This window comes from Rhea pennata, chromosome 12 (assembly GCF_028389875.1).
Source record: "Rhea pennata isolate bPtePen1 chromosome 12, bPtePen1.pri, whole genome shotgun sequence".
NCBI lineage: Eukaryota > Metazoa > Chordata > Aves > Rheiformes > Rheidae > Rhea > Rhea pennata.
In genome coordinates, this window is record NC_084674.1 from 21866270 (window position 1) to 21875382 (window position 9113).

The 9113-nt window shown below is 39.6% G+C and overlaps 1 protein-coding gene across 7 annotated transcripts in view; it reads right to left on the minus strand.

The window, feature by feature from the left end:
• PBRM1 (polybromo 1) overlaps positions 1–9035 on the minus strand; it is a 66863-nt gene extending 57828 nt beyond the window's left edge. For 3 of the 7 annotated variants that reach the window (XM_062585769.1, XM_062585764.1, XM_062585770.1), the window contains exons 1-7: positions 8953–9035; positions 6416–6538; positions 5246–5401; positions 4343–4440; positions 3657–3804; positions 1110–1253; positions 526–642 (exon numbers count right to left, since the gene is read on the minus strand). In XM_062585769.1, the coding sequence (XP_062441753.1) occupies positions 526–642; positions 1110–1253; positions 3657–3804; positions 4343–4440; positions 5246–5401; positions 6416–6454 (702 nt within the window). In that variant the 5' untranslated portion in view covers positions 6455–6538; positions 8953–9035. The remainder of the gene's footprint in view (positions 1–525; positions 643–1109; positions 1254–3656; positions 3805–4342; positions 4441–5245; positions 5402–6415; positions 6539–8952) is intronic. The other 4 variants (XM_062585771.1, XM_062585765.1, XM_062585767.1 and 1 more) reach the window with 3 other exon arrangements.
• Positions 9036–9113: the final 78 nt, after the last annotated feature.

Sequence of the window (9113 nt, forward strand, 5' to 3'; positions counted from 1 at the left end):
TCACTGCATGAGCTATTATTCAAGATGAACTGTAAATGAGAAGAACAGCATAAGCTTCATAAACATAGGTTTAATTCAGGAGACTAGATCATAAGACAGATATGTGCAAGGGTAATTCCTCAATAAACTAACATAAAGGAACAATTCTGACTAAAAGCAAAATGCCTGGTGATGATCTTGACAGTACTGCGTTTATTTTGTTTGTTAAATTTTCTATGCCATGCTCTAAACCAGAAGAGTGAAATTAGCCACATTTAAAAAAGATTAAAAACACACCCAGTCAGAAAACCTCAATTAATGTAACTGGCAAGCACCAGCCTGCACAGGCCGGTTCCCCAGCCTGCTAGGAATTAGTGGCTAAGAGCAAAGGAAGGAAGCTCAAAGAACAGCTGGAGTTTGCCACTGGTGAGACCGTAATGAAGAACCACATTCCGAGTGTGGGCAACACAGTCAGTGCATAACATCAGTTTTACAGATTTCCAGATTCCAAACTTGGAACATAACCAGTATTATAAAAATACCCACCACTTTAGAAGGAAGTTTCTGAAATAGTTCACTTATGAGGCGACCTGATGGGTTTGTGGCGACAGCTACAGCTTCAAGAAGCTGTTCAAGAATCTCCTTCAGGTAACCTGGAGATGACTAACAGAAGAAATGAAAACACAAGAAGCTCTAATAACAGTCATAGCAGAGTACTTAAATTTACACTGTATTTATATGAATTTATTTTTAAAAGACAGCAAAAATCAGCTGTAACAGATATGTGCATAAAGCACTTAGGTAATGCACGTGAGAAAAATCTAGTATCAGATTTGTACTGCATACTGCTAGATGTACATTACACTGCTAGGATACAATTGTCAAAATTACTGCAGATATGCTTCCCAATTGCACATAAAATTGAGAAAGGCCCAAATTTTCTATTATCTTATCAGCTTACAAAACAGTCTAGGAATAGCTGCATTAACCAAATGGGTGCCACACTGGAAAACAATCTCATTATTCTCATTATTCATGAAGCTTCCTTGCATCAGACCTCAAAGTTGGCATGATATGAAGCACATATTTATTATTAACCACAACTGAACCAGAATCACATCTACATTTACCAATTCAGAATTTGTGCCTTGATTGTCATGTCCTTCCTCATCTTCCTCCTCCTCCTCAGCATCTCCTTTTTGAACAAATTCATTTTTTGTGCGCAAATACAATTCCCATAGCTTGCAGGCAGCTTTATACTCAGGAGAATCCGGCTGCAAAAGGAAAGCAAGCACCGTACTTTAAAATCTTCTTAAAAATCCTGACTTTTCTTACTTGAAGTACATGTATAAATTCTTAGTTGAAATGTATTAAATTTAAATGTATTAAAATAAATAATAGAAAATGGGGAAATTACTGGTTCTTCAACAGAGAGATGTTAAGAATGGTAACAAGCACTAGAAAATATATCTTCTATCAGTCCAAAACATGCAAGTCTCCCGGAAAACTCAGTAATGAAACTACTTGCGTTGAGGCTTGGACAAGCATATTAAATGAATCTGGAGAGACTGCTAGGTTTGTTGCAGCAATATCAACAAATTTAAATATCAATAGTGATTACTGATATTTAAAACAGGCTAACCATCAGTATGCCAGAAACGTGATTTAAGCCAGCACTGCTGCCACTGTAGGACACTTTTAAGTTAATTTCTACAGGACAAGAATGCCAATAAATGTGTAGATATCTTTGACAGTACTGCAATAATTTACATTCTTCCATAATTCAGCATTAAACTGAATTTCCAGAGAACCTGACGGCATGCTGCCACCAAGGTACACCTCTACATCTACCTTTGGGAAGACCTCAAATGATTAGATAGCAAATTAAGTTTTATACATATAGACTTGGTAGCAGGAGATAAGCATGTGCCTGTTAACATTCCTACTTAAAAACAATCCCAGTGTGCTTTTCCACTCTCGTATTTTTCTTTCTCCTTCCTCAGTCACTCCACCTCTATTTCAGGTATTCCTGCAGATATGTCAGCTTATTACTGTTTATTATGCTCTTTCTCCTTTACTCTCTCCATCTCTGACAATTTGTAATACAAATGAAAAAAAAAAACAACAGAAAAATTATTTTTAAGCTTACCTTGTTTTGCTCAAATATTCTCAAGACATTAGACCAGGTATTAGGTATGAGGAAAGGACTTAAAGGGTATTGTGTTCTCCTTGTGTTCCCTTCCTTATTAATACAAGGTGCTCAGAAGTGCAAAACTCGAACCGAGCCAGAATAACCGAAATACTAAAACACTGAAGGTTTCCCTTCTAGTACAACATCATCAATAATGCACCTGCTGCAACGAAGACCTTGACAATGAATTAGCCTTTCCTGTTTCAAATACATCACTGACACTATGTGGTAAGGTAAAAGATGAAAAGAGATGAGGTTATGTTTGTGTATCACACCTTCAGCTCATAACACCGTATTTCTCCTGAAAATATCAGTAACATTCCTATACGCTAGAAAAATAGCTACAATTTCCTATGTCATAGGCAAGACTTTCATTAGATACAGGCATAACTCTGAACCTAGTATTCTATAGGCAAAGGCAGTACACATTTTGTAACTTTCTAATCACCCTTTCCTGCCATCAATTCTTTCTCCTCCATGCAGAAAACAGAAGAAAATTCAACATTATGGGGCAAGTAAATGTCTTGCAAAGCTTCAGGAGTACAGGATGAATTGTGTCTTTTGTACCATAACCAAAATGTGTAAATCCATTAATGCATAAATCCAAAAATGCTATCTGCATACACAAACCTATACGCAAAATAACCATTGTTTTTCTGAGTATCACTTAGTCACGATGGTTGGGCTATTCAGAAAGCACTAATTTGGATCATCTCCGAAACTAGAGACATAATAAAGGAAATATTAGCAGTTAGGTTTTAGATTTGCTATATAATCTCAGTTATAAAATAAAATCCCATTATTTTATGTATTTAACATAATCTTTCATTAAAATAACTTGCTCTATTTTTCCCTTAAGGCAACTGAGGTAAAAATTGTCAACACCTAAAAAAAACCACAGACCCCACTTAGGGGAAGGAAGCAAAGGGAGGCCTACACCTCTGAAGAAATACACATGAAAATCACATGTGCTCACAATCAGTGATCACAGACCACGACAGTCACTGTGCCTTTTTTTCCCACTATAGTAAGTGGCCAACAAAAGAGAAAGATTCAACAGCCATATTGAACCCTTGTTATTAAGTTCTTCTTTTTTGGAAAGAAACATATCTTTTTCAAAAGGTTACACAGAACAACTTATCTCCTTCAGTGGGAATGTTATGATAGAATAATAGTTTTCTCAATGTATGTCTCCTTTATCTATTTTTGCTCGCTACCTCTCTTTCAGAAAACAGCACAAAAGACACCTACCACAATCTTTTATATTTTTCCATAAAAAATTACCAAAGTAAAACATCTCACAAAGATATGGTCAACATTGTGGAAAAATGTACAAACCACTGCAATAAGTATGTTCTGCTGTAATGCCCTCTTACTGATCATAACAATTAAAAATAAGTTTCTAGCTAAATCAAGGAAGAATTTGAACATATACCTAACACTTTCACAATCTATGAATTTTAGCCTTTAAATGTACTTTCCTCACCTTATAGTATGCCTTTGCATTGTTAAAGAGCAGCTGGAAGTCAGCAGTCAGCACATTCACATCATCATACTCCTCCATCTTTAGTTTTTGTTGGATTTTCATTAAATCAATTGGCTGAGAAACCACTTCATAATAATCTGGCTGATTTCTGTTGTTATGACAAAAACAGGCATTATTCCAAGTTTTGGAATACAGGCTTATGACTAAATAAAGTGTTCCAAAACACTTTTGTTACAGCTAAAAGATATAGACTGCATTCTACTGGAAAGCATTTATTATTACTTTATGTCAATTTTCTGAGTATAAGATAAAATTCAACCTTTATCTACTGCGTTCTCAAATGTCTTTCTTACCAATCTTCCCAAGAAATGACCTAAGTATTTCATTCCACCATTTCTAAGAACTATTTTATAATCCAAGAGACAGAAATTTTAGGCAGCTGTCACATGAAACATTTTGAATAAATTCAGTATTTCTTTTCTTTCTTTTTTTTTGACCAAAATCAGGTCCCAATATTGGCATGCCCTTTTGAATAATAACATCAAATACTCAGGTCAAACATTGTTGCGAGACTGTGGCAAAGCTGGTTTAAATTTTTCACAGCCAAAAGCTGGTGAAGTATTCCTTAATATCCATTTTTCCCCAATTAAATCTTTGTTTTGAGCTTAAAAAGAACTAGGCCTTACCTTCGTTTTGGTGCCCTAATGAAAAGCTCACAAAGGAGCCTGCCCTGTTCATCTTTGTAATCTCTGATCGTGTTGTAAAGTTCATGGCATACAGCAATCTAAAATGCAACAACAACAAGATTAAAAAAAATAAAAAGAAAATTTTAAGGAGGTAACAAATCAAGGCCTGCTTACAATGAGAAAGTCTAGATGCTGTTTTACAGTGCGCTCTACAGTAGAAGTGTGAAGAACTTGGTGCATCGCATAAGTTAGTATGACATCTGACATGCTCAGATGCTATGGATTTTTTTTTTAATATAAGAAACTTTCTTTCAATGCTAATATTAAGTAAAACATTCAAAGATAAATTAATTCAGTGCTATTCTCCCTGAGTTATAGACACCAAAAACAACAACAGGCGTTCTGCTGCACTGCAATTAATTAAAATTAGACTGCTAACTCAAAGGCACAACAAAGACTTTGTACATTCCAGCAACCACTGCCTTTGCCTTTCTCTACTTATCTCTTTCTGCGTTTGCTATTCAGCCACAGCTCTCAACTGCTGCACTTCATGACTTCAGATCTCTACAACCTCCTTCCACCAGCTTAAACAATCAGCAATAAAAGAAACAAAGGCAGCAGAAGGAAAATGGGAAAGAGAAGGACAAAATTGTGGAGACAAGAACAGCAACCCACCGCTGAATGAGATACTACACAAAGCTTAGACAGGGCATTAACAGATTGAAGGCATGACAAGCCACTGCACATGTGCCAATGTGCATCCTGTGCACACCAAATCTCTGGCTGCACTGGAACCTTTGACCATGCAATGGGGAGAGCCAACCCCCCTTTTAACTCAGGACTTTCCAAAGAGGGATGCAGTATTCCCAAGATAAAATCTGTGCATAATAAAAAGGTACTAACAGGATCCACAGTTGGGAGATTGGAAAGTCTCCTCCTCTTTCTGCTTGGGCCTGGTATATTTGTGGAGTGGTGGCCATCATCAAAGTCTCCTCCGCTAACACTGCTGGAAGGCGAGGTGGCTCTTCGCCTCTTGGAACCCATGGAATCCAACTTCTTCTATAATGAAGACAGATGTTCTTAAACTCATGGCATTGCATCCAAGCTCTCTGGTAAGAGCTAAGGATTAATCCAATAATGCTTTAGGACGGCTCACATACATTTGTTACATGTTATAATTTAATTAAGCAGTTTCTAAACACCAGTCAGTTTCTTGAAAATTGACAGCAGTAAAGGGTAATCAAAATCTTCCAATGTATGTCCTATTTATACTGTCACTGACCACAGCTATGTCAGAAAGACTAGGACTCAAATAGAGCAATGAAGATACTTTCTTAAACTATCCACGCTTTGATTCCCCGTCCCATGCATGATAATTAAGTGTGAACCCCTGTTATAAAGGAGAGAACTTGTACAGAAATTTGTGCTCAGTTCTGATGGAAAATCATGCTATGCCATGCCATAAATAAATAAATGAAAGACAATGATTGACAAAATAAATTTCAAGCTGGTACTGAATACCTTGTCTTTTATAATCAGGACAAAAAAGGTCTGGGCCATTGCGTCACCCATGACTCTCACTTCAAGTATAGGACAAATCACTCAATTATCAAGAAGTAAAAAAGCTACCTCCTTTTTATGGTTATAGGCTTTTTTGTTTATCAACATGAACAGTAAAAAACTGAATAGCCATCCAACAACAACAGTGACTTACAGAGCAAGTTGTTGGCTCTTTCCCAATTCCTAGTGATAACATTATAAATATATCTTGATTTGTAGCTGTCTCAAAGCCTGAAGACAGAATAGATCCATCTATTCCAGGCACAGCCCGTTTTCTAAGCAAATCAAGGGATTTCTTCTAGGAAGTACTCAACTGATTTTTACAAGGTACGGCAGCATGACATAACTGTATTAGAGCATTTATATTACAGACGGGATTAATTTCAAGCACACAAATGAGATGAGTAAGAATGAGGTAGGAGTAATTAACAGCTAAACTAAAGAAAAGCAAAAGCCTAAGGCAGACGAATGGAGAGAATGGTGCACAAACGATCAATAATTTACCAGATTTACCAGAGTACAACCAGCACCTCGAAAAGCCAGTCTCCTCATAGTGTCTGATGGTCAAGTTAAGATACTGGGAGAAGGTAAAACTCTAAGAGTATCAAATCAGCAATGGTGTTAGTACAGTCAAAACTGAAAGACAAGAGAAAGGAAAGAAAGATTGAAGAACATTGAGAGTAAATAGATAATTAAAGAGTAATATTAAAGAATAAATTGAGGAATAGTTACAAAATAAAGTGAGAAAAGACAGAAAAGGAAGGAAAGAAAAATAACATTATTATTCAATTTTAGTTTAACAGAAACTCTACAAAGCAATTTTGCATAGGCATTTCTATAGCATTTACATTAAAAATACATTTTTCTAATGTTTCTGAAGACATATTACAGATTGGACAGCCACTTGGAAGGCAATGATTCATCAGCCAGAGCAGGGAGTAAATAGAAACGGTATTTGACCTGAGAGTAAAAAAAAGACAGCAGTAAAACTTAAGGAACGTCGAGTAGCACAGCAATAATAATCAGAAGAAAATTTTAAGTTCCAGAAACACTAGTCTCTCTAGTGATGATGTGAGCTCTGTAAGTCTTCAAATTGGATTTTTTATCCTCATAAGCAAGAAACATTAAATATCTGTCCATACAGTTTCATTAAAGGTATGCCTCCTTCAATTTCTAATCAGTCTTTAAATCTGATTTTTTGATAAATTCCATGCAAAATGTACAAAATTGTTTTAAGGCAAAATAAGATTACCTTTATTTAATTCATATAACCACTGTTTGTAAACAAAACCAAGCAGAGATTATCTGTTTTCCTATTAACTGTTCTAGACATTTTCATAACATGCATGTATGGAGAAACTTTGTGCTTTACTAGTAGGCAATTTGTCTCAAGTAGGAACAACCAGCCTGTAGCTTTTGGCATTGCTTATGACTTTTATCTGACAACTACAGTATCAAATGGCCAGCACCAGGCTTGTGCTGATGTGGAGACAGCCAGAAAATACAAACACTTGGTTGTGAAGAAAACCAGGAGTGACTACTGAAAACAGTATTTCTAGATTACGCTCGAACTGAGATGTACTGTCAAACTCCATCCTGCATTAAAGGAGATCTGCAGAACCCTCAGCCATGGCCTGCCTGCAAACTGCACACAGGTTTCTCCACTTTCACTGTCCAAAGCACACACCTTGCGGCTTTCAGCCGCATACAAACGTTAGGACACACCTGGAGAATCGGGACAATGACCTGTGCTGCAGGCAGCCTCCAAAAACCTTTTCACCTATAGTTAAATCTTCCTGAGTAAAACTTGTGTCACAGTCTGGACAATATTATGAGTACTCAGTGAGAGGCTTGCATAAAACTCATAATGAGTATCAAGTTCCAGAATGTGAACTTCTCTCTAGATCTCCACTACTCTAAACACTGGTAATCCTAATATGCACAGAAATGTATTCTGGTTTACTTAAGAACGTGTTTTCTAGACCTTTTTCTGCAATGTAACTGCTAGCTCACAGGTCTCGCTGGTTGCATCAAGAATTTCCACTGCTACAAACAGGCTATCTCCTGTGAAACAACAGCTTGAGTCGGTTCTTAATAATTCCTCACGCCCTCCCTAAAAACATCACATAACCACAGACATCTCTGTAAGATACTCTTTAGCCATTACTAATATATACCACAATGGCTGGAGCACTGCTGTTCCTGAAAGGCTATAAATAGGCTGATTATTGAATGTATTACCCAGTCTAACCCCAACAAATAAAGTTTCTACTTGCATTTTAGATAACATGCTTAAAACAAGCCAATGAGATTCTAGCACACATTTAATTTTCTGCCTCCAAGTGAAAAAAAAAAGGAAAAAAAAAACTGTCCAGAAAACGCTAATAGGTGCAAGGAAAGTAATCTATGATTACTGGCATCTCCCACATTTCAATGAAAATATTCACTAAGTAGTGGTAAACACAGCAAAAGGCCGAGGAAGATAAACACGGTCGGGGTTTTTGCACGAACACAACACAGGGGAAGGAGGATGGCAGCAACCAGGCGCTATAAAAGTTAAAAGGTGAAGAAGTTCGAGGCACGGCGTATCAATCTGTTTATTAACGCCGGGACAAGAAACGCAGAACGGGCAGAGAACATAGTTTACCGCACCGGGGGGCCGCTGCCTGCGCCCAGCTCGCAAGAGCCGGCTTTGCGCAGCGTTACCGCCAGCCGGAGCCGAACAAAAACACCCCGCCGGCGCCCGGGCTCGGTTCGTGCCCCTACGGGAGCGGGCCGGGCAGCCCCCGCCCGGTGCGCCACACGGGAGGACGGGGACACCGAGGGGGCCCGGCGGGGCGGCTCGGACGAGCGGCTCCGCGCCCAGGCCGGCGGCCGCGCCGGGGGGTGACAGGGGGCGGCGGGGGGGGGAGGGGGGGGGGCTCGGTGCCCGCTCGCGGGCGCGGCCCGGGCCCGCCGGGCGGCGGCGCCTCCCAGAGCGGCCACACAAAGGGAGGCAGCGGCCTCCGGGCTCCGGCCCGCCCGCGCGACCCCAGCCCCGCGCCGCTCACCCCGCCGGCTCCGCTCCGCCTCCTGCAGCCGCGGCCGCCCTCGCCCGCCGCCGCCACCGCTGCCGCCGCTCCTCACCGCCGAGCCCGCCGCTGCCGCAAAGCCCGCCCGCCCGGCCGCCAAACGCGCCTCGCCCGCGCGACACCTCCGGCGGGGAAGGGCC